The 23,577-nt window shown below is 38.2% G+C and overlaps 1 protein-coding gene across 7 annotated transcripts in view; it reads left to right on the forward strand.

Annotated features, from left to right (window-relative positions):
* The window catches only part of plekha1b (pleckstrin homology domain containing, family A (phosphoinositide binding specific) member 1b), a 47,107-nt gene that overhangs the window by 12,161 nt on the left and 11,369 nt on the right, over nucleotides 1–23,577 (forward strand). For 5 of the 7 annotated variants that reach the window (XM_022669159.2, XM_022669161.2, XM_022669162.2 and 2 more), the window contains exons 2-8: nucleotides 6,184–6,344; nucleotides 11,880–11,936; nucleotides 12,034–12,079; nucleotides 19,181–19,278; nucleotides 21,613–21,741; nucleotides 21,861–22,001; nucleotides 22,154–22,222. In XM_022669159.2, the coding sequence (XP_022524880.2) occupies nucleotides 6,204–6,344; nucleotides 11,880–11,936; nucleotides 12,034–12,079; nucleotides 19,181–19,278; nucleotides 21,613–21,741; nucleotides 21,861–22,001; nucleotides 22,154–22,222 (681 nt within the window). In that variant the 5' untranslated portion in view covers nucleotides 6,184–6,203. The remainder of the gene's footprint in view (nucleotides 1–6,183; nucleotides 6,345–11,879; nucleotides 11,937–12,033; nucleotides 12,080–19,180; nucleotides 19,279–21,612; nucleotides 21,742–21,860; nucleotides 22,002–22,153; nucleotides 22,223–23,577) is intronic. The other 2 variants (XM_022669158.2, XM_022669164.2) reach the window with 1 other exon arrangement.

Below are 23,577 nucleotides of genomic sequence, written 5' to 3' on the forward strand. Positions count from 1 at the left end.
TAAATCGCAGAAGCTATGCTTGGTCCAGTCCTGGCAGCAAAGCAATTGTTCAGCAAGTACTGAAATAAACAGTCAGCCATTTAAGACCACCGGTTCATGCCAAGCATGGGTTGGGTCATCATTGTTTATGTCAAACAGACAGTGCCAGAACCAACCCAGGTCTGTTTACCGAAGAACAGCCACATCAGATTTCATCTGAAGTTTGCCCTGAAGCATCAAAGCAAACTAGCTAAATGTGAGATAAGGTTTCGTGGAGCTGTAAAGCATTTCGGACAAAGTTTAAAACATTAGTTCTTTCTCAACAACTACTGTAGGTGGTGGCAGCATCTTGTGGAGATGCTAATCTTCAGGTAGGACTCTGTCATGGTGTCTGTCATACTCAAACTGTCATAAACTATCAGCAAATAATCCAGCTCAGTAAATTAGTTAGCATTATGACTAACCAACTCCAACCAAAGCCAATTCATGGCATGCTTATCGTTGTATCTTAAACTAGGCCTGGATGTTAGAATAGCGGCTAATCTGCTATTCTAGGTTTTGTAACTGAGGTTTAGAGTAAAACACGAACATATGACACCCTATAATCTCATTGGGGGCCGAGTAAATTATGATGGTGGCAGCATCATGTTATGGAGATGTTGTTTCTCAGTGATGTTCAGAGGGGGACTCGGTGTCTGTCATGCTCAAACTGTCCTAAACTATCAGCAAATAATCCAGCTCAGAAATTTATGCTCAGGCATTACGACTAACCCACTCTAGCCAAGGCCAATTCATGCCATGTTTATCTTTGCATCTTAAACTTGGCCTGGATGTTAGAATAGCGGCTAACCTGCTATTCTAGGCTTTGTAACTGAGGTTCAGAGTAACACACGAACATATGACACATGATCTCATAGCAACAGTGGTAGATCACTTGTTTCCAGATGTTAAATACCAGTTTAAATTCAATTGCATCCATCCAGTGCATGTATACTTTTTTGTACGTATGTCATGTTTCTTCTTCAATGTAGTAAGACTTATGTCATTTTGAATCTGAATGCTGTTCCAAGGTCCTGCACAATTAGTGACAAATGAATAGCACTTCAGTATGTTTAGATTAATGTGTTAAATTGTTGTATTAATATTTTAATGATTAAGTCAGTGCTGATGCATTAAGTTATGGTAGCACATTTTTCCTTCCAATACCAAAACCAGTTTTTCAAGTATCTTCCGATATAGAGAGCTGATAATGATACCAACTCCTAAATTAACTACTTTATGTACAGCTCTGGAAAATATTAAGAGACCGCTTCAATTTCTGAATCAGTTTCTCTGATTTTGCTATTTATAGGTATATGGTTTAGTAAAATGAGTAACATCATTGTTTTATTCTATAAACTACGGACAACATTTCTCCCAAATTCCAAGTAAAATATTGTCATTTAGAGCTTTATTTGCAGGAAATTACGCAAAGAAGATGCAGAGCTTTCAGACTTCAAAGGATGCAAAGAAAACAAGTTCATATTCATAGAGTTGTAAGAGTCCAAAAAATCAATATTTGGTGCAATAACCCTGGTTTTTAATCAGTTTTCATGCATCTTTGCATGCTCTCCTCCACCAGTCTTACACACTGCTTTTGGATAACTTTATGCCGCTCCTGGTGCAACAGTTCAAGAAGCTCAGCTTGGTTTGATGGCTTGTGATCATCCATCTTCCTTTTGATTATATTCCAGAGGTTTTCAATTTGGTAAAACCAAAGAAACTCATCTTTTTTTAGTGGTCTTTTATTTTTGTTTCCGGAGCTGTAAATTGTTTTCTATAAAAGACAGGATTCTGTATCCAAAACAAGATGCAATAATCTTGAAAGAAAAGCATGTACTGGTTGAGTAACTGAACTGAATTTGGAAAGTTGAGCTTGTGAAATACCTTCTATAAATAAACAAATTGTGATGACCACATTTCTTTTTGCAACACCTTTTCCACTTAATCAATGTAGTTTTAAAACCTGTCTTTATCTGAGATAATAGAGATAAATATGGCTTCTTAATGGAGAATGAAGTTTAAGGACTGTATAACAGCGGGAATCACGTCACCACTGATTCACCATTAGTATGGCTGGCAGATTGCAGTCAGCTGATTAATCACACAGCGTAAGCTGTGGTACAGCCGTCTCTGTGAGTTAAGTGCTGAGTAGGCAAGTTGTTTATCGGTTCTAAATGTTCAGTTAGTCTGTGAAAACCCACATTATTATCTTCAACTGATAAGGGCTGGTTAGCCACAGTGACGAAGTCCTAAATAGGGACAGGGTCGTGAAGCATGGTGGTGGCAGCATCAGGTTATGGAGATGCTTTTCCTCCGAGGGAACTAAATGAAGCATGGTGGTGGCAGCATCAGGTTGTGGTTGTGGACGAATTCACCCAGTTTCAACACTGATGCTTTCACTCTTACACTGTCAGGGGGGTATTTTTTAGTAGGGCATTTGTCACATCTGTGCGCCACTGACTGAAATAAACCTAAGCAACAGTCAATCATCAGAGTCCATTCCTAAACGTGAGCCCAGCACAAGTACACCGCTGCTCGTTAAACGCAAACGCGGATGCGCTGCAGAGAACAAACCTGATTTTTAACTCAACAATAAACAGAATAAGAAATAAAATAACATTGCTCTTCCCTTAAATGAGCTGCTGGTGTACCTACACAGCGTGAACACACAGGCCTGTATCCTCTTCTGAGACGCACAAAAGTCCCGCACTGTTAAGATACCAATGTGCCAAAGTCAGAGCTCACCTGGCTCTTAAAGGAAAGACAACCATCACACTGGTTTATTTAACATTATGGCAAAGAGAATTAGTACATGCCTTTTGCGTGTTTTGAGTAGCACAAGGCATATTTTTGCGCCCTAACGATACCAAAAACTCAGACACGTCCTAAATCCAGCTGTCTGATCTACAATTGATTGTTTTTTTTATTGGTATTGCAGATACCAATACTAGGTGTAAGTTCCACTATTGCGATGACACCATTTTTTGTCAAAGTTTTAGAGTTTATGACTCTTTTACTCGAATCTGAGACCTGAGTTGCTGTCCTCCTTTCCTCCAGTCCCTCCAGACATCGTCCTGTTGCCACACGCCAGAGTCAGAGGTTAAGTGCTGGACAGTCTGAAGCATTCCTCTATCGCTGATGGATGAGGTGGTGACTGAGGGCCTGTGTTGCTCCATATTTCATGTGCGGTGTGGAGGACCAGAGTGCCACCTGCTCAACACAAGCTGTGGATGTAATTTCAGTGGAACAGCAGTGGGATGTTTCACTTCAGCTCCATGGTAGAAGGTGTAGAGTGATATAGAGTGACAGTATCAGTCAGAAATGTGGGCCAACTTCTCATTTAATGTGTGTTTTTTTTTTTTTTTTTTGGGGGGGGGGGGTCTCTTTTTCCCTACATTGTAAATTAACACTACAGTCCAATATAAAGAAGCCCATAAATAGTAATGTTGTTAATGTAAAAATACTCTGTGATCTGGGGTGCTGTTAACTTGTGGTTTCTGAAGACGGTAACTCTGATTAAATTATCCTGTGCAAAAGAGGTAACTCTTGGCCTTCCTTTCCTGGGGTGGTCCTGATGAGAGCCAGTTACATCAGAATGTTTTTGATGATCTTGTCTTTGTGACTGTACTTCAGGATACTTCTTGATTTTTGTAGTTTTTTAGTTGATTATTTCTTGCCATAATATGGCGGAGGGTTGGGAGGGAGAAACGATAGGATTTCCGCTCTTGCTCATAAATATTTATACATGCAAACATATCACCTCTGATTGGCTAACAGCACTGCGAGGCAATGAGACAAGCAACAGTTAAATATGTTTACAAATAAAGATATTTCTACACTAATAACAGTCTTTGCAGTGTCATATGTTACTTTACAACATGTGTAAATCCCTGCTAAGTGCAGTTCAGCCACTGACCTAGTCTTAGAGTCTCTGTAAAACGCAAAAATCCACCGGAGATCCTATATAAACTTATAGTTACACACAGAGCTGGGTAGTCCAGGTCCAGAAAGTGAAAATCCACCCCAGGGTTAGATTTTTACATTTAACTAGTGTAAACAGAATTGTTTTAAACATACACCTACATATCTCAATTATACTTTGCTGGTGGTGTTCTATAGACAAATTCGAACTGTTTGTTCCTTAGCTCTGAATTACTGGGCAAAGCATATAACTCTGATGTGTTATTTGCACAAATAACACAGGAACGAACTGCCATGTTGAGCGAGGCCATGAATTCACGGGTTGACGTAGACAGGATGCTTTTCTTGATCTACTTGTTTTTCTGAATATTTTCTTTTAATAGCTACTGCAGAAAATGTATGTTGACGAAGAGTTTCATGTGCAGCATCATATACAACTCAGAGAGACTTATTATATTTCACGAAGAACAATAAAAAGTGGATTGTAGCAGAAGGACACCTGTGTGTAGCCTCCTCAGATAGAGATTAGTATTACAGGACTGAGTACTGTGCTACTGTTCCCACATAAAAGGCTTTGTTAGACCGTTGGTGTTGGATTGAGTAACGCACAGTACAGTGGGGAAGTCCACAGAGCTCAGTGCACATCTGAGAAGGATGATGGTAGATTTACACACTAGGTTTTCCCCCAACAGCAGAAGTATTAAATGATTGGCCTCATGACTTTGAAGCAGACCTTGTGGCTTGTTGTTAATGGGACTCAGTGGGTAGTGGTGACTGTAGTGAATGCCTCCACACTGACATTCTCATGACCTCCTTTCTTCCCACCCGCTTTATAATTAATGGAGCACTATTCAGAGATGCTTACTCAGCCCATGGTTAACCGTAGCAGCATAGCTATTACATAGCTGACAGTTGAAGAAGCTCCACATCAATTGTTAATGAAATTGTGTTAAGTGTGCATTACTGTTCAAAGCAAATGTGAAATTACTTTGTTTTGAAACTTTACAAACTTGCGGAAGCCCTTATCTGTATTTTTTTCAAAAGCATAAATCTTGTCAGAATAATAGAAATGTTTCTCTAAATTATGAAAAATGCTTTTTGAAAATGTTGCTAAAGCTTGATGATTCTGGATTTTAATTGCATTATAAATATTCATTCACGTATGTCATACACATCTTTGGACTGTGTGAGAAAACACATGTGGACATTGAACCTGAGCTTATTTTTTTTTTTGCTGTGAGACCACTTCCCACCTTGTGCCATCTTGCCACCCTTATATTATTATATATTAAATTACCCTGTGCAAAAGAGGTAACTCTTGGCCTTCCTTTCCTGGAGTGGTCCTGATGAGAGCCAGTTCTTTGTGACATCACTTCAGGATACTTTCAAAGTTCTTGATTTTGGTAGTTTTTTAGTTGATTAGTTCTTGCCATAATATGGTGGAGGGTTGAGGGGGAGAAACGATAGGATTTCGGCTCTTGCTCATGAATATTCATACATGCAAACATATCGCCTCTGATTAGCTAACACCGCTTCCCACCTTGTGCCATCTTGCCACCCTTATATTATACATATTTTTTTGTTTGTTTTTTATTGTATTTAATATTGCTTCTGGATATGCTATTTTAATTCAAAATTCTTCCTGTACATAGTTTTTATTGGAATGCTATTACCATATTTTTCACACTATAATGACTATACATTTAACATGGTAAGCATGCAGGCTACAGTCCGATATGCTTTCCTCTGAAAGATGAAAAAGCTAGCGTGGTTTGTGGCTAATGCTAGTTCCAATTCTCCAGTAGTGCTAGCTGGGGATAGTAGCAGACCACAGGCTGTGATAATACTCGCACATCTGGGCGGCTGAAGAGCTAGCGCTTAGCACGGTTAGTGGGTAATGCTAGTGAGTAGCTCCAGCAGTGCTAGCCAGGGTTAGCAGCAAGCTACAGGCCGATAATACTCACCTCTGAACAGGGAAATAGAGGTAAGCGGCTAAAGCTAATGCTACTTCAGCCCTGGTGCTGGAGAACTAAACTGTGGCTGAGTGGTAAAAGTTATACATAAGGCGCACTGTCGGTTTTTGGAAAAATTAAAGGATTTTAAGTGTGCCTTATAGTGTGAAAAATACAGTACTATGTATAATATTATAATATTTTATATAATATGTTTTTTTCATTCTTTTTAGATATTAGATTTATTATGTATTTTCTCTTTTTCTTTCTTTCTTTCTTCCTCTGTCAGTGTGATGCCCAGGTCCAGCGATGCCTTACGTGGATCGGCAGAACCGGATCTGTGGCTTCCTGGACATCGAGGAAAATGAGAACAGTGGCAAGTTCCTGCGCCGCTATTTTATACTGGACACGCTGGAGGGCAGCCTGGTCTGGTACATGGACAACCCTCAGGTAGCTCACCTCACACTCATGAGGAAAGAGTTCAGCTCTCTCGTTTAGGGGAAGTTAATATTAATATTCCAGAATTTGTAATGTAAATGGGATGTAAACCAATGAAATCATTCAACTCATATTTGTTTAAAACGAGGGTGAACGGAAGAATTTGTTTCCATTAACGTTTATCAACGTTTCCAAATCCACCAGTGATCCTGCTCACGTGTGTTCTGGTTTTGATGAGTAATGGTGATGTTGTGTTAGTGACTTCTGGGAACAGTTCTGTCTGGGCTAGTTTCTCTGAAACAGACACGCTCTGATAGACTCTGAATGTTTACATCCAGGCCATTTCATAATAAAGGTTTAGCAAACAAAAGGTGAGTTTTATTTAGAAGCTGTCCTAGAGCCACTTCTGTCAGGCTTTGTTTTATTAAAATTAAATAAAATTAAGCTTGATTTGTTGTTCCAGACATTTTTATACCACTTTTTATCCATTAGGAGTCTACTATTTTCAGTCACAATCTACAGTACCATATTTTTCCCGCTATAAATCCTTTGTTTTCGCTCAAAAATCGCCAGTGCACCTTTTGAATTGAATTTTACCAGGCAGTAAGGAGCAGTAAAGCTACTCTGCTAAAGTGCAGCGTTATACAGGAGTTTCAGTTTAGTTCTCCAGGCTCTTTCGCCATTCAAAGGCAAGTATTATCAGACTGTAGTCTGAGTGTTTACCTTGTTAAAACAAGCTAAGTGGGATGAACCGCTAGCTAATATCGCCCTGGCTTACCAGAACACTCCGGGGTTCCTCAGTGTAGCTCTGTTGGGCGGCATTAGCCGATAACTGTGGTTAGCCCCACTAGCTGTTAGCCACTAATGCCAATGCTGCTGCACCTAGCCTTAGTGGAAATCTGGAAATCTAAGCTTATTTTAAATAAACTGAAGTGCTGTTCTAACCTAAATAAATAGTTTTTAGGAAATAAATCTGTGTGGATTAACATCCAGCACTCGTTTGACTTTTTTTTTTGAGAATTGCATTGCTGTTTTTTTTTACTTACTAGTTTTTTCCTAATTAGAAAGAAAAACTTAGCGACACCTCTGTTCCTTACTAGTGTCGCATAATGCGCTTTATAATCCAGTGAGCATTATAGTATATTTGTTTGATCTTGGTCTTTTTTTTAAAACTTTGTTTGTGGACCATATATATCGTCACAGAAATTATGTGATAAACAATATTATTGTAATTTTAATTTAGTATCAAATGCAACTGACATAATGATAATATTATATCAGAAAAGAGCAATTTTAAAGACAACAACATTTCTAATTGCTTTTAAATTATTATTTCTTCATGTACTGCATTGCTTGACTGGATAAAGTCTGTTCACACTTATATATGTGAACAAAAATACAAATAAACACAATGGACAATATCACTGTTATTGGAAATGATTGGGGTCATGTCTATGTGTTGTACGATGGGGCCTATAGACAGACCTATACCATTCATTTATTAAAAATATTGTAGTATAAAAATTTTAAGCATCATTATTAAACCTAAAATTATGTTTTCGGTGTTTCTGTTTAATATTATTGCAGTTTGTCTCTTGCTGTGTCTAACTAATAGATTTGTGAATCCAACTATGTTAAAAAACTGACCAATGGAAACTCAAAAAATCTCTAAAAACTCTAAATAAATAGTATAACTGGAATTGATTTAAAGCCGCCTTTCATTTCAGACATCCGAGGCAAAGAATCATGTGCTTCGTAGCTTCATAACTCCATATATGAGTCACTTTCGTGTGAGTCGACCCCATAGGGTTAACTGACATTCTACTGTGTTCTACTGTGTTCAGGATTGAGCAGTTGAGCTACATGCCATCGCTACCGATATCTCCGTGTGTTCTTCTATAGGATGCAGTTTAGAATTTATGAGTGCTGCGGGGAATTGCAGTTGTTGTTTTCATGTGCCGCAGGTCTGGGACTTTTGAGTGTACTTGGTGTGCACGTAGCAGATATTCACTTTCTCAGACCAGGGTCCAATTGGGATGCATATGGTTTAGTAAGCAACAGTTGGAGTGACTTGTGTTTCCTGCTGTAGACACAGTGCAGCTGTTTAGTCTGTATCTGGTGATTCACCAGTGATTCTACTACCTACATCTACATCTGCTGGGAAAAAAATTCGGTGAAACTTTTTTTTGTATCTGTTAAAAAGCAATAAATGTCCACAGTGTTAACTTTGTGGACACACCTTCTAATAATGCTTCTAATAATGACAGATAGTGTCTGGAGTTTGTAGAAAAGTAATTGTAGAAAACCACATTTTTTATGCACTATAAGATGGATAATAAGGCGCACCATCAATAAACGTCTATTTTCATACATATTATAAGGCGCACTATGCGACACTAGTAAGGAATAGGGGTGTCGCCATGTTTTGCTTCTAATTCAGCAGGTCACTCCACTGGTAGGTAGGGGTAACTAAGTTAAGCTAAGCTAAGCTAAGCTAAGCAAAGTAAAAAAAAAAAAAAAACTAATTCTTAAAAAAATATATTTTTAAAGTCAGACTAGCACTGGATTTTAATCTGCACAGATACGCCTTTTAACTGTATTTAATGTCTCTGTTTCTACAAGTAATTGTAGAAAACCACATTTTTTACGCACTATAAGATGGGTTTTATTTATATATATATATATATATATATATATATATATATATATATATATATATATATACATATATAGATATATAATCAATGAACATCTATTTTCATACATAAGGCCGCATTATATATTAATGGGACACTAGTAAGGAATAGGGATGTCGCCATGTTTTTCTTCTAATTCAGCAGGTCTCTCCACTGGTAGGTGTGTGGGGGGGGGGGTAACTAAGTTAAGTTAAGCTAAGCTAAGTAAAAAAAAAAAAAAAACTGTAATTCTTAAATAAAAATGTCAGACGAGCACTGGATGTGAATCTGCACAGATTTCTCTCCTGAAAACTGTTTATTTGGGTAAGTAAAGCGCTTCCATTTATTTAGAGTAAGCTTAGATTTCCAGATTTCCACTAACAGTGCACTGGGTGCAGCAGCACTATAATGCAGCATTAGCATTATCGACTAGCCACTAGCACCAGCCGTGGTTAGTGCTAGTAAATGCTGCCCGACAACGCTACACTGAGGAACCCGGAGTGTTTTGGTAAGCCAGAACTATATTAGCTAGCGGTTCATCCCATGTAACTGGTTTTAACATGGTAAACGGGAAGAATACAGTCTGATATACTCACCTCTGAGTGTGGTTAGCGGCTAATGCTAATACTGCTTCAGCAGTGCTAGCCAGGGTTGGCAGCTAATGTAATAAGGCGCACCGGATTATAAGGCGCACTGATGATTTTTGGGAAAATAAAGGATTTTAACTGTGCCTTATAGTGCGAGAAATATGGTAGGTGATGTCTGTCAGCACTGGCGTCTGTTAGCTGGTGTGTTGGAGCTGGTATATCATCATTTCATCAGTGCTTAAAAAACATACTGACCAACTGCACATTTGATATTTGATTACAGAATTTTTGTCCTATTGTCTTATTTAATCAGAAGAAGAGCAGCAATGTAAATGTGTTAAGTAATTGTACTTAAAAAAAAAGAAAGAAAAAGAATATGCAGCTACTAATAGGGGTGTGCCATATTGTATCGTACACAATAATATCGTAACATTTTTAAATAAAAAATGATATTATAGCCTAAAATATCGTGCCGTATCATCCATCCTATTTCCCATTTTATATCTACTAGAGACAGATTATATCTGTCCAGTATCATTTATTTTACTTAAATCCTGGATATATGGAGATATGTGGAGTGCAATATTATTAGTAACAAAATATTTTGGATCATTGACTTCTGTGTGTGCAGTGTTATATTGTATGTAATAATATATATATATTTTTTTTTCTTGCAGTGTATACTGTATTTTTTAAATGGTTTTTTTAAGTGTTTTGTCGTATCGCCAAGAGTATCGTTATCGCGAAAATACCATGAAATATTGTGATATTATTTTAGAGCCATATCGTCCACCTGTAGCTACTAATAATTTTTTTCTGCATATGGAAATATTAAATAAATATTGTTTTGTGAAAATGTCTGGAAATATTGTGATACAATATTTTTACCGTATCCCTCAACCCTACTGCACTCCCTAGATAACCAGCTTTTTTTTTTCATTCTACTACGTTAATAAGTCCTGAATATACTCCTCAGATAACCTGTACTAATGCAAGTGAGTAGAGTCTGCCCTATGATGTCAACAACACATTTCAAAACTCTCTCTCTTTATTTCTTTTGCAAGTTTTCCTACTCTTTTCCTTTCCTTTTAGGAGGCTTAGATTTCCCCTAATCCCAACACAGAGGCAGAAGTGTTAAAAGCCAAAAAAAAAAAATCCCTTATCATTTATGGATGCCAGGCTCAGTTTTGAATAATTCAGCCTGGTTCTGCTGTCTCTAGACATGTGCTGAAACTTTTATACCCACCAATTCAATTCTGTGCTGCTTCTTCCCAGTCTATTCCAGCCACGTCTCGACTCAGATACAGCGAAATACCCTCTCTCTCTCTCTCTCTCTCTCTCTCTCTCACTCACATAAACAAGCAATCTTCTTGTATCTTTAATGTCTTAGCCTGACTGCATTATGAAAGTGTTAAAATTGTATTGTGAGTCTCTGATGTTGCTTGGCTGAAGTTGTTTAAAGCTGCAACAGGGAGAGGGGCTTAATGTATCTGTATCTGGATGTTCCAGTCTTCACCAGTAACTTCAAGAGCCACTAAACCCTAAACCATATTTTTTCTGAACTTTAAAGGTCTTAAAATGTCTAGTTTTGTGCTCCGGTGATCTGGTATAACACTGCCTTAGTCCGGTGAAAGAGTGCACAGGGAGAAACGATAGGATTTCGACTCTTGCTTATAAATATTCATACATGCAAACATACAGTATCGCCTCTGAATTGCTAACAGCACTGCAAGGCAGTGAGACGAACTACAGTTATTAAAATAAATACATTTTACACTAATATCAGTCTTTGCAATGTCATGTGTTACTTTAAAACATGTGTAATATCCTGCTAAGTGCAGTGTAGCCACTGACCTAATCTTAGAGTCTCTGTAAATCGCAAAATCCACTGGAGATCCTTTTTAAACATATGTAAACACACAGAGGTGGGTAGTCCAGGTCCAGAACGTAAAAATCAACTAGTATAAACAGAACTGTTTTAAACATAAATCTACCTATCTCAATTGTACTTTTGTGTACTTTGGTACGTAGACACATCACAATATCCAGATCAGTCGAACAATATTACCGCCCCTCCCCCCTCCGCGTGACGTCCAACCATCTGGGTCTCACCGATATCAGAGGCATGCTGCTGCTGCAGCTCAGATAATCAGCTCAACCTCCTGCCCTGCCTCTAAACCCATACATCACCAATTTTTTGAGCTGACGGTGGAGTCAGCTAAAATTAGGGGGTTTAGTGCCCCTTTCATCTTTACTTACACTGACCTTGCTTCTTTCCTCTGCAGAACCTTCCAGTGGGCACTGCCTGTGTCGGCAGCCTCAAGCTCACATACATCTCCAAGGTGAGTGATATTTTCTCGGTTTTGTTCTGGTCAGTATTGCGAAAATGTGGCTTATTGGTGGCCATTAATTGGTTGATTGATTTTGCTCTTGTTGTAGGTCAGCGATGCCACGAAATTGCGGCCAAAGGCAGAGTTCTGCTTTGGTAAGCCAGTTTTAGTTTATCCGTTTGTCTTTCACTCAAACACACACTTATTTTTATGATTTTTTTTTTTACATTTTAAATTTAATATTGAAGACTGTATTAAAGCTACACAGGAATACATGCTATTTTTCTTTTACCTTTATTGTACCAGGTGAAATATTACAGAACCAGTTCTTATTTAGAAACATGACCTGGCCAAGATTTAAAATTAGAGATTAAATTGTTCTGTAAACAAACCAAAATATATATTTTATACTTATACCACATTTAGCTTTGAGGACAGATCTGCACACTCTTGGTATTTTCTTGAGTTTTCTTTCAAATCTTAACTTCCACAGTTCCCCTGAACTTTCATTTCTTAGTATTCCACTTTATAGAATTTAAAAAAAAGTTTGTAAATTTGAGCAATCTGTATTATCTGTAAAGTATGCTTATTATTTTGTGTAAAATAATAATTAAACAAAATAAATAAACAATGTAATGTAGAAAAAAATGCAACAAAATATTAAAAGTCAATTATTATGCATATAAACATAAACAATACACAAATAAGTTCTGTTTTAAGTAAAGCTAAGCTAAGTAAACAAAACTAATTCTTAAAAAACACATTCTTTCAAAGTTAAACGAGCGCTAAATGTTACAGATTTCTCTTCTAAAAAAAACTGTTTATTTGACCAAGACAGCAAGTCTTTGTGATGTATCAAGAGCCAACCACATCCAACAGGATTAACTGTGGACGCAAGAGGAAGCTGTCTGAAAGGGATGTTCGGGTGCTAACCCGGATTGTATCCAAAAAACATAAAAACACGGCTGATCAAATCACGGCAGAATTCAATGTGCACCTCAACTCTCATGTTTATATCAGAACTGTCCGTCTGGACAATAAATGATCTAAAACCAGGTGTTTCAGTTTTATTGTCCGGCCCCTGTTCAAATTGTGCTGTTTGGTAAAGGGCAGTGGTGGCTCAGTGGTTTAAGCACTGGGTTATTGAGGACAGGGTTGTGGGCTTGATACACAGATTTGCTGAGCTACTGCTGTTGAGCCCTTGAGGAAGAGCTTTAAACCACAGTTTTCACTGTGTGTGTTTGCTAACCAGTGTGTGTGTGTTTGTATTTAATGCATGGATGGATTAAAGGCAGAAGTCAGATTTTATCTGTGTCCAACACAAATGGTGAATGTGGTTGTCTTTGTCTTTTATTCGGAGTATCCAAACTTGTGGATGAACACACGCATGCAGTTCTGCAAATTCTTGCTTAGTTTTTTTTTTTTTTGTGTGTGTGCGGGTGTGCGGTATTGTGCTCATGGAGCACCAGGGAGGCTGTCCAACAATCACACTTGCACAGTCCACTTCATCCCAGGCATTGTTCTTCGTAGGATAAAGGAAGAAGCACAGTAGAGAGAGAGAAATAGAGAGCAAGAGAGACAGAGAGAGAGACAGAGCTTTACTGAACTGCATTAGACCAGTTTCAATCCTGCTTGGGATCTGAGCATCTGTCTGGAAAAGTTAAATATCAGGTTTTTGTGTGTGCAGTTAAAGTCAAACATGTCATAATTATATCGTTAATAACAGACAAAAATCTACAAGATACTGTTTTTAAATATGCTGAATTTTGTCTACATTATTTTGATGGGCTGCTGGTGAAGTAAACAATACTCCCTAACACATGAGACTAGTCACTGTTGTTTGAAATTGGGAAGAAGGGCTGTACATAAAAGCTACGATTTTGTGTTTCAGTTTTTAGGAGTGAATGGGGGGACAAACAAGACTACAGTTAAAATGGAAGTATTACCTAACCTGTACAGTTCCCACAATACCATATCCAAATCCAGCATTTCTGGATGCCACAAACCCATGTGAAATGCCTGTAATTATCCTAATTCTAGGGTTTCTGCACCTTATTAAATATTTGGGAATTCATTTCTGGCTTTGTCTATGGTCAGTGCTAAAAGATTCTTGGTTAAAAAACTAAGATGCTAACTCCAAAATGTGTTATGACCTGTCGACTACACTGAAGGTTGGGGGCTTACGAATGTACGTTGTATTTTTGGCTGAATTCTTGATTTAAAGGCGTTGCCCCTCTCTATGGGTCTTGGGACTTTTCCGTATCCACACCAGCACCTGCGAAGCTTCGTTCTACATTTGGCATCTATACACTGCAGGGAAGGAGATACAATAGGCATTGAGCAGTGGTCTGGTCTATGGGGACTACAGGGACGTAATCACAGACACGTCTTTATCGTCCACGTGGCTCTGGGTTTCTGGGCTGCTGTAAATAGGAGGAAGCAGTTGGGTGACCGTAGGCTGACCTGACTTTGGGGGGGGGAGGCACAGGATGCTGGAGTTTAAATCGGAAGCTCCAAACCTCTGGAGTATTTATAGCTCCTGTGCGCTGTCTCGTCGTGCCGTCTTTGTTGATGGTAAACGCTTGTCTTTTGTCGGTTTCTTTTCTGGTCGTGTTAATAGTGTTTAGGGGGGTAATCTACAGGTAGAAGTTTGGAATAGAATAGAATTTACTATTTTTAGATACTGTAGACAATGCCAATGTCTTTTGTACAATTTTGTAATTCTGAAATTTACAAACACAGGTAGTCATTAATCTGCATACATTAGTAAAAGAGTGGATCATTTTCAGGAGCGAACCTGGTAAAACACGCTTGTCCTTCTAAAAATCTGATGGACGAATTTGAGTTTTGCCATTTCCAGGAGAATGGTAGCGTAATGGCCTCCGTTTTCGGGTATTTCACTCATAATTGTGGAAATCTAAGCTTGCTGTAAATAAACGGAAGTGCTTTACTCACCCAAATAAACGGTTTTCAGGAAAGAAATCTGTGCAGGTTAAAGTCCAGCGCTCGTTTGACTTTGAAACATTATTGTTATTATTATTTTGTTTATTTCAGCACCCCCCAGTGGCAAGACCTGCGGAATTACAAGGGTCCCCTGTTTTCGGCCATCTTACATTCAGCTTAAAATACCCTATATTAACTAGAAAATATGTACACTTAAACTTTTATTTTAATAATAACAACTCTTAACCTGATATTGGTGGCTGATAATGTGTGTGATAATGCGTATTTTTTAATCGCTGGACTTATTTGTGTGGACCGTGAGGGACAGGAAACTGTGCAATTGGTGCAACTGGCTGAAAATAGAGGGCGGCCGAAAATAGGGGACCACATGTTAGTTGTCTGACATGTTAGTTGTTTTGTGCCAGATGTAAAGTTTGGTGGAGGAGGGGGATCATGTGTGTGTGGTTGTTTTTCAGAAGTTATGGTTCTGCCCCTTAGAATTTTTAAAGCTTCAGCATACCAAGAGATTTTGGACAGTTTCATGCCCCCAACAGAAAATCACCCTGGCCCTATTTTTATATATACATATATTTTATATATAAATTTTAATGAATTCTTAATTGTGTCTAAAACAGTCAAATCAGGTTCCAGTGAAATAGTAAAAAAAAAGTGATGTCGTTGTGGTGATTTGTTATCAAACTTACTGTGACATATAACCTCAAATGACATATCTGACATTAGCGAGGGTTGAGTCATTTCGTAAGTGATGACAGTAGAGTGGAATGCTCATTACTTCGTTGTCTCACCTAGACAGTCCTGGCTTACCACTGCGTCAGTGGTTTGATCTAGTTTGTGAAGGAAGTGAGAGAGTGTGTGTGTGTGTGTGTGTGTGTCTCTTGTGTGTGTGTGTGTGCGTAAGTATGCTCGCCCTCTAGACAGAATCTCAGCCAGTCATCTTCCTGTTGTGATCGGCAGCCTCCCTCAGTTTTTTCAGGCCTTGGTTGGGGGGTTACCAGTGCAGAATTTGGCGGTGCACCCGTCCAGTGCAGCACGTCTGTTGGAGTGCTTTTACAGCCTGTGTCAGTGTGAGAGTGATCTGCTGAGTGCTGAACGTCAGCGCAGATAGACCTCACTGCCATACAGGAGCAGAAGCACGACAGTCTGGAGACAGGCTTTCAGTGAGCAGCCAAAATTCCACAGCAGTGATTCTCCAGCAGTCAGTGACTTTCTCTTTCACACCCCCACAGACGGATGAGCCTATGTTTGGCCTTTGATTGGCAACCGAACTAGCCATGAGGTAGACTGTACAGATATGTAAAAAAAATAAATAAATAAGATTAAAACACCCTATAAAAACCCTTTTGAAAATATATTTAATCATTTGGAAAGTTAAGCTTAATAGTTTTTAAATACCGTAATTTTCTCACTATGAGGTGCACTTAAAATCCTTAAATTTTCTCAAAAATCGACAGTGCACCTTTTAATCCAGTGCATCTTATGTATGAATTTTATCAGTCAGGTTGTAAGGAACAGAAAAGCCGCTCTGCTGAAGTACAGCGTTATACAGGATTTTTTATTTTACTGGAGTAGCATTAGCCTATAACCGCTATTTCCCTGTTCAAAGGGGAGTATATTATGCAGCTAACCACGGCTAGCTAGGCTGGAGTAGCATTAGCATTACCCCCTCACTTTTCTTGTGTAGAGTGTAGAGTAAACTCTATCTGTATACTAATGAAAAGCCTTCATTTAAAGCCTTAATGTTTTATATCATATATACTCCTGACAGTAGAGTAAGTGTTAAATCTATATTAAAGCCCAGTCATGCAATAAATATAAATAAATATAAATAAATAATAATACAAATAGTGTGAAATACAGTGAAACCGTCAGAATCTTGAAAAATACTGATAATACAGTGTTTTCCTGTAGATCTGATTTAATGACTGGTGAATTTATCAGTAAAAATAATTCTTCTCTGAATCACAGTACAGTAATTCTGAGCTTAACAGACATATGCTAGTGTTCAGTTACCTCAGCTTGCTCTTATCTTTTAAATGATAAACAGTCAGTCTGTGTCTGTTAAGATGTAGTAGCTGATATCAAGTGTTAAAAGTGGCACTTAAAGCTTTACACTTCTCCTGAATAAACTGAGGAGAATAATGTGTAATTTATGTTTGTTAGCTCCCTGTGCCGTTCTGTGGTACTGCTCTTTTAGCTACGTAGCTGGGAGAGAATAAATGGGTTAAAGGTGCACTTTCTAGCTTCCTTATCTAGCTAACATATCATTACCAAAATAAACAGAGACATTTATGTGATAACATCAGATTTGCGTAGGAGTAATGTTACTAAATAAACATTTCTGTGTTCCTTGGTATATTGTTAGCTCGCTAGGTTAGCTACGCATGCTGGCATGCTAACCTAGCTTGCTAGCTTGTATGGTTCTTTGCATGCTGAAGTGTTTGTTTTATGATTTTTGAGTGGAGCAGTGTTTTAGTTTTACAAAAAGGTTTACAAAATCTTTTTATAAACTGTAAAAAACAGTATTTTCAAGTCAAGAGGCTGTTAAAATAACATCTGAGTATGTCATTAGATCTGAGTGCAGGTACACAATGCAGTGAACTTGTGTTCCCCCGCGACTATGGTGCAACATGGAACAACAATACAATAGACAAATATAAGGTGCAAACGTGCAACAAATGTGCAACATAGAACTTTGTAACACAATAATACAATAATTACAATAAATACATCAGACAAGAGACAATTTAAGAAACAGGACAATGCCGTACCGATAAAGTACAAACAAGATGTGCATGGTGAGGTTAAGGTGCAGAGATTTTTTTTTTTTTTTGCTAAATGTACATCATTATTTGTAAGTCGATTTGGATAAAAGCATCCGCTAAATATAATGTAATGTAAAAAAATATATGTAACATAGTGTAACATATAGGTCATACTTGATCACAGCAGTTACTGAGGTAGAGAGTATATGGGCCATTCCACCGAATGGGTGCCATTTCTGTCCGCAGGAAGTTACATTAATTAACTTTAACATACATTTTATTATTAAGAATTTTATTATTAAGCAAAAGTAAAATATGTACTTAAAACATGAATTAAAAAAACGACTTAGAACACTGAAAAAAATAGCTTTTGTTACCGGCCCCCACTCTCTAACTATAAACTTTACCATGAAATATAATAATTACAATCCAAAAATGATTAAAGTCCAGATCCCATCTATGCTTTTTAAAAAAATCCATAATAAATCTACAATATTTAATTTAAAACTAAAATAATTTTAGCTGTGTCCCTGGGTTTCACTAATGCTTTTTTAAAATAAAAAGTTTGGGAAAATCACTAGAATGTGCTTAGTGTCCTCGTGCTGTTAGCATAGCCACCATTTGGCTATTTTTAATGTTTTGGCTAATTCAGTGCTAAAAACTCATTCCAGTTACTTTCATTTCTGTTACTTAAAACATAAAAAGTCACAGGAATGAGTGGCAGTAACAGAAATAAGTACCAGTAATAGGAATGCGTGCCATTAACAGGAGTGTTTTTTCTTTTTGTCATAAATATCAATTATTTGAACATGCAGTCAAACATTTCTTTGAAATAAAGACTTTTTTGTTAGAAAATCTAAGGAATTAGTGGACTTGTTTTTAGACATGCTTTTTAAATGTCATATTAGTTTTGTAGCCATCTTTGGCTTAGAAACCTTGTAAAAAAATTAGGTAAAGCTGCCTGAGATTGACCGGTACATGTTTTAAATAGTTAAATAAATGTGTTCTTAGATTCAGAGTTGGAAAAAAAAGAAAAAATAAGTGTAATTTAGAAGCGTTACAACAAGCTAGTGTCACCCATTTGGTGGAATGGCCCAAATAGTACTTAGTACTATAGTAGTGGAATATAGATTTAGCAGCACATGGAAGCTTTCTTCAGTCTCCACGGTAAGTAGAGGCACTGCTGGGCTTTTTATAGGTGTATTGATTTATTTTACAGCATTTTGCTAGTGAATTACAGCCAGCAAGTTCCTGTACATTTATTTGTATAGTATGTATGTGTTGTAAAAAAGCAAAATTATATTTTATCATGATTTACATTTATAATAATAATAAGATTGGAAAATATCAAGGTGTGAACTGTGATTTTTTCCTTACTTATTTAAAGATTTAGACATGGCTACCTAAGTGGACTTAAAGTCACAGTCCGCACAGTCTGCAAAACCATTTAGCAATGCTAGTCTAGCCCTTCAGTAAGCAGTGCTTGCTCTCTCACACAGTCTCTCCTTCTCTCTGTTTATCTCTCTGCAGTCATTAACGCTGGAATGAGGAAGTTCTACCTGCAGGCCAACGACAAGCAGGACCTGGTGGAATGGATTGCTGTGTTGAACAACGCCACCAAAATCACAGTGTGTCTTTTTTTTTATATGTAGTTCTTATTAAAATGCTCAAAGATTAGCATTGTGTTTAAGCAACTGGTATAACAGCATTCAGATTAGATTAATATGACCATATAACTATGGAGAACTGTGTGTACTATTTTAAGTCAAATTCTAAAAGGAACAGGATCCAAAAGTAAAATAAATCAGTTATGCGATAATGAGCTGACCTTCAGCTAGCATCTTGTTACTGCATGCAGTTCATGCTGTTTGTGCACACTAATGTTGCTGGTGTTATCCACAAGCTTCTAAAAATAACTGAACTGCTCTAAATCTCTAAGGCGTTTTCACACCTGTGGTAATGCTTATACAGTCTCTCTCACATCAGCAGATGTGCTCAGGTGTGCTCACCAGCAAGATGCACCAGCACCACCAGTCTGCACTTGTACCGTGAACAACACATGTATTTGTAAATGGCATTTTTATTGCTCCTAAGGGTGTTTTTACACCAGCACTGTTGGGGCCGGTTAAAACGGACTCTGGGTCGTTTGTACCCTTAGTAGAGCTTTGATTGGGCCCAAATCCGACCTGACCCCGGCCCGAGCCAGTGCATTTTCTGCCCAAGCCCAACCCGCTCCATAATCTGTCATTATGAGCCCGAGCCCGATTTAAACTCTTTTTAAAAACATTTTCGGGCTGTTTGGGCAAAAAAAAAAAATCAGTTCGGAATGATGTTAGTTAACATTGCAACACTGAAGAAGCATAGACCTATTTTTAAAGTAAAATGTTTATTAAGAACAGCTACACACAGCACTGCAAGTCAAATGCAGACAAGTGGAAGAGCTCACGTGAGCCTCAGAGCTACGTGATTATGTCATTCTAATTTGTGCAACTTTTGTTTAATAACAGTTTGATTTGTTATTTATCTATATTGTGATTTAGCTATATTGAGAGCAACTTGACCCGGCCTGAAGAAATTGTCTAGGCGTGTTCAGGCACAGAATCTAAGCTCTAACCCTTAGTGTGGTTCGATTGAGCAGGTGGGAAAACAGTAATTGCACTTAGTTGCGGATAAAAACTACTGGACCGAGACCAGCTAGAGGAGGTGGTCTCGGTCCAGTCCTAAACAAATCTGGAGCGGTTCACTTGTGGAGAATGTGATCCAGTCTCAATCAGACCCAGATATTAAATATACTCCTTTTATTTTAGCTAAACTGCTGAGAAAAGGTGCAGTTTAATCTAATATATTAGTCAGATAATGCTAATTACCACAGTTATGAACAAATGCTGTCCCTGCTCCATGCTGTTTACACACACGGTCTGTGCTGCGTTCACTACTCACAGCCGCAAGACTCTGTTTACTACGTGGACATCTGTGCTCCACTCCCTATTAAAAACACTGTGTTTAAAAGCGCAGCAGCGAATTTTCAGTGTTCTGCATTAAAGCAGCTTCACACTACGGCTGCGACGATTTGTCGATATAATCGACAATGTCAATTATTTAATTGTTAACTTGTAACAGTACTGCATTACACAAATTGCTGGGGACAGAAGCACAATGGGAGATGGGTAAATGGTTTGCTCACGCAGTTTACTCTCAACTTAGTCTGTGTCTCCAAAAGTGCCCAAACACAACAGATTACATGTTAAATTACAAAATATCAGTTCTTTCCACATTTAAACAACATCTAGACTTAAATGATTTAAATGCCTTTAAAATCTTATGTCCAGCTATTTCTAGTGTTTTTAGGACATGGCAGAAATAATCGTTGACTAGTTGACTAATCGACTAATCGAAAAAATAATCATCAGATTAGTTGACTACCAAAGTAATCATTAGTTGCAGCCCTACCCTCTTTCTCCCATGCCAGACAGCTCTGACCAATCAGAGAAGACAAAGTGCTCTCGAGTTATATTGGTGCGCATTTTGGTGCGTTTAGGTTTGTGCCTGTGTGAAACCAAACCAAACAGAGGGAGAAAATGCACCAAGTAAACCAAACATTAACTCTTTCATTTCATAGAAACGAAACACGGGTGTGAAAACGATCTAATGCTTTATAAATGAATCAGCACTGTCATTCGCCACTCTGTTCAAATGCCTTTACTCACACACACACACACACACACACACTCTCCATTTACATCAAACACACATATTTATAGCTGCCAGACACATGTGCTGACTCACAATCCTTATGCCAAAATTGTCATCACACAGTTTCATTGATGCATAGCACCAAATGCTGTCCCGAGTAGTTACTACCCATAACTACTCATAAAGGGTTTTCCAATAGTGTTGCTAACAGAATTAGAATTAACAGACTACACTGCTGATTGGCTCTAAGCACTGTGGGTCGTCTGCAGGTGCCAAAGTCAGGGGAGCACAGTGTGCAGAACCCAGCGGAGGCCTGTGTGGAGGTTTTGGGAGCTATGAAGCAGGTCTCCTACAAGACAGAAATAATTGGAGGAGTGCCCATCATCACCCCTACACAGGTCAGTTCACGCTAACTGCATCTTTGCTGTTTACGTTGACCTCATTTACGAATTCGATGCTTGCTATGAGGTTCTCTGAGGTTGAAATGATGTACTGTACTTTCTGTGGTTTCATTTAGCAGGAGAAGGGGGAGGGGCAGAACGGGGCAGACCGAGGCACCGTGAGAAAACCTCACGGACAGATGCCCTACTACCTGAGCCGGGCCAACCAGGACCAGTCTGTGGTCAAGGCCGGCTACTGCGTCAAGCAGGGCGCAGTGGTGAGTCGGAAAATAACCAAAATCAATAAATAAGTGCTTCAGACTTTTAGAAATTAAGGAATTTGATAACAGAAATGTCTCATATCCACTTAATTACACAGTTTTACATCACAGCAGTGTTTCTTACTACTTCCTTCTTCGTCTGTGCGCAGATGAAGAACTGGAAGAGGAGATACTTCATGCTGGACGATAATGCCATTAGCTATTTTAAGTCAGACCTGGTGAGTACTTTTTTTTTTTTTTTCCCTGTAAGCAAGACTCTCAGCTCAGTCTAGATACAGTAAGTTGATAAGTGAAAGTCCAGCTGCTGTATTGTTATCAAAAGCTGGCCACCATCCTAATCACATTTCCACAACGAAGCATAGTTTCCATGTCTCCCCAAAACCGTGAAGCATTTTTGTATTGGAGCTTCACACTCCAATCAGGTCCAGGTCTGTTTATGGATAGGGAAAAAAAAACTGAATTATATAAAAAAATATATATATTTATTGCTGCCAGTTTTGTCCAGTGTTCTAAAATACAGCTCTCTGTGTGCATGGATACTGCTGAACATGTTCCAGTCTGGTTATATGCTACTGTCAGTTATATGCTAGTCTCAGCTACTCTCTGATAACAATGTTTTTGTTCCTGTGTCACAGAATGTATATAGCCTCTCTCACACAGTTTGTCATTGCAGCTCGGGGCTACAAGTAATGCTTAGTTTGCCTGTCCTGTTGCAACGAGCCTGCATGGCTGGCAGCTTCATTTGGGCAGGAGGGTTTTACTTGCAATGCTATCTAACTGTTTCTCTGAGCTGGATTACTGACTAAGTTGATGACAGACCATAGTCATGCTTTAGGCTTAGTCTTCACACTGCTTTGCAGCTATAGAAAACGCTTCAATATGACCTAAAATAAATAAGTTGTTGTTTGGGATAAATCATTATTAAGCCCTATCCGAACGACCATGTATGTGTTTTTCGTAAGACGTCCTCTAAGAAAATGACAGGCTGAATTATCTACTGTTTTTTGTTGAACTCCGTGGTCCTCCGTTAATTTTAGTCTCATCCGGACACACTTCTTTTTTTTTTTATTAAGGAGTTTCGTCTCCTTAATAAAAATAAAATGGCTATTTTTCTACTGCCATGTAAACACAACAGCGAGTGGAAATGGAGGAGCTACTGAACTCAATGTCATGTGACAGAGAAAGCCAAAAAACTCACAGATCCTCCTGTTTTTTCAATTGCAGTCTGGATGCAAGAGTTTGATCACTGAGTAGAAGTGTAAAATGTTTTTCACCGACATTTCTCTGAGAAACGAATCCCCTCCGGATAGGACTTTAGTCTTTTCACTTATTTGCTTTTTAAACATAGTTTAATAGTAAATAGGTAAAAGTGGTGAAAAAAGACATTCCCTGATGTTTCATAGTTTCGAAAATTTACTTTTCAGACATGTTAATCACACACACACACACACACACACACAAACACTCAGCTTCCTTGAGTAGGCTCCTTTATGTCCATTCAGAAGAAAAAAAAAACAGTCTAAACACTCTAATTGGCATCATGTGAAATGTAGCAGGGAGTTTGCTCTTATAC

The sequence above is a fragment of the Astyanax mexicanus genome, chromosome 15, assembly GCF_023375975.1.
Source record: "Astyanax mexicanus isolate ESR-SI-001 chromosome 15, AstMex3_surface, whole genome shotgun sequence".
NCBI classification, from domain to species: Eukaryota; Metazoa; Chordata; class Actinopteri; order Characiformes; family Acestrorhamphidae; genus Astyanax; species Astyanax mexicanus.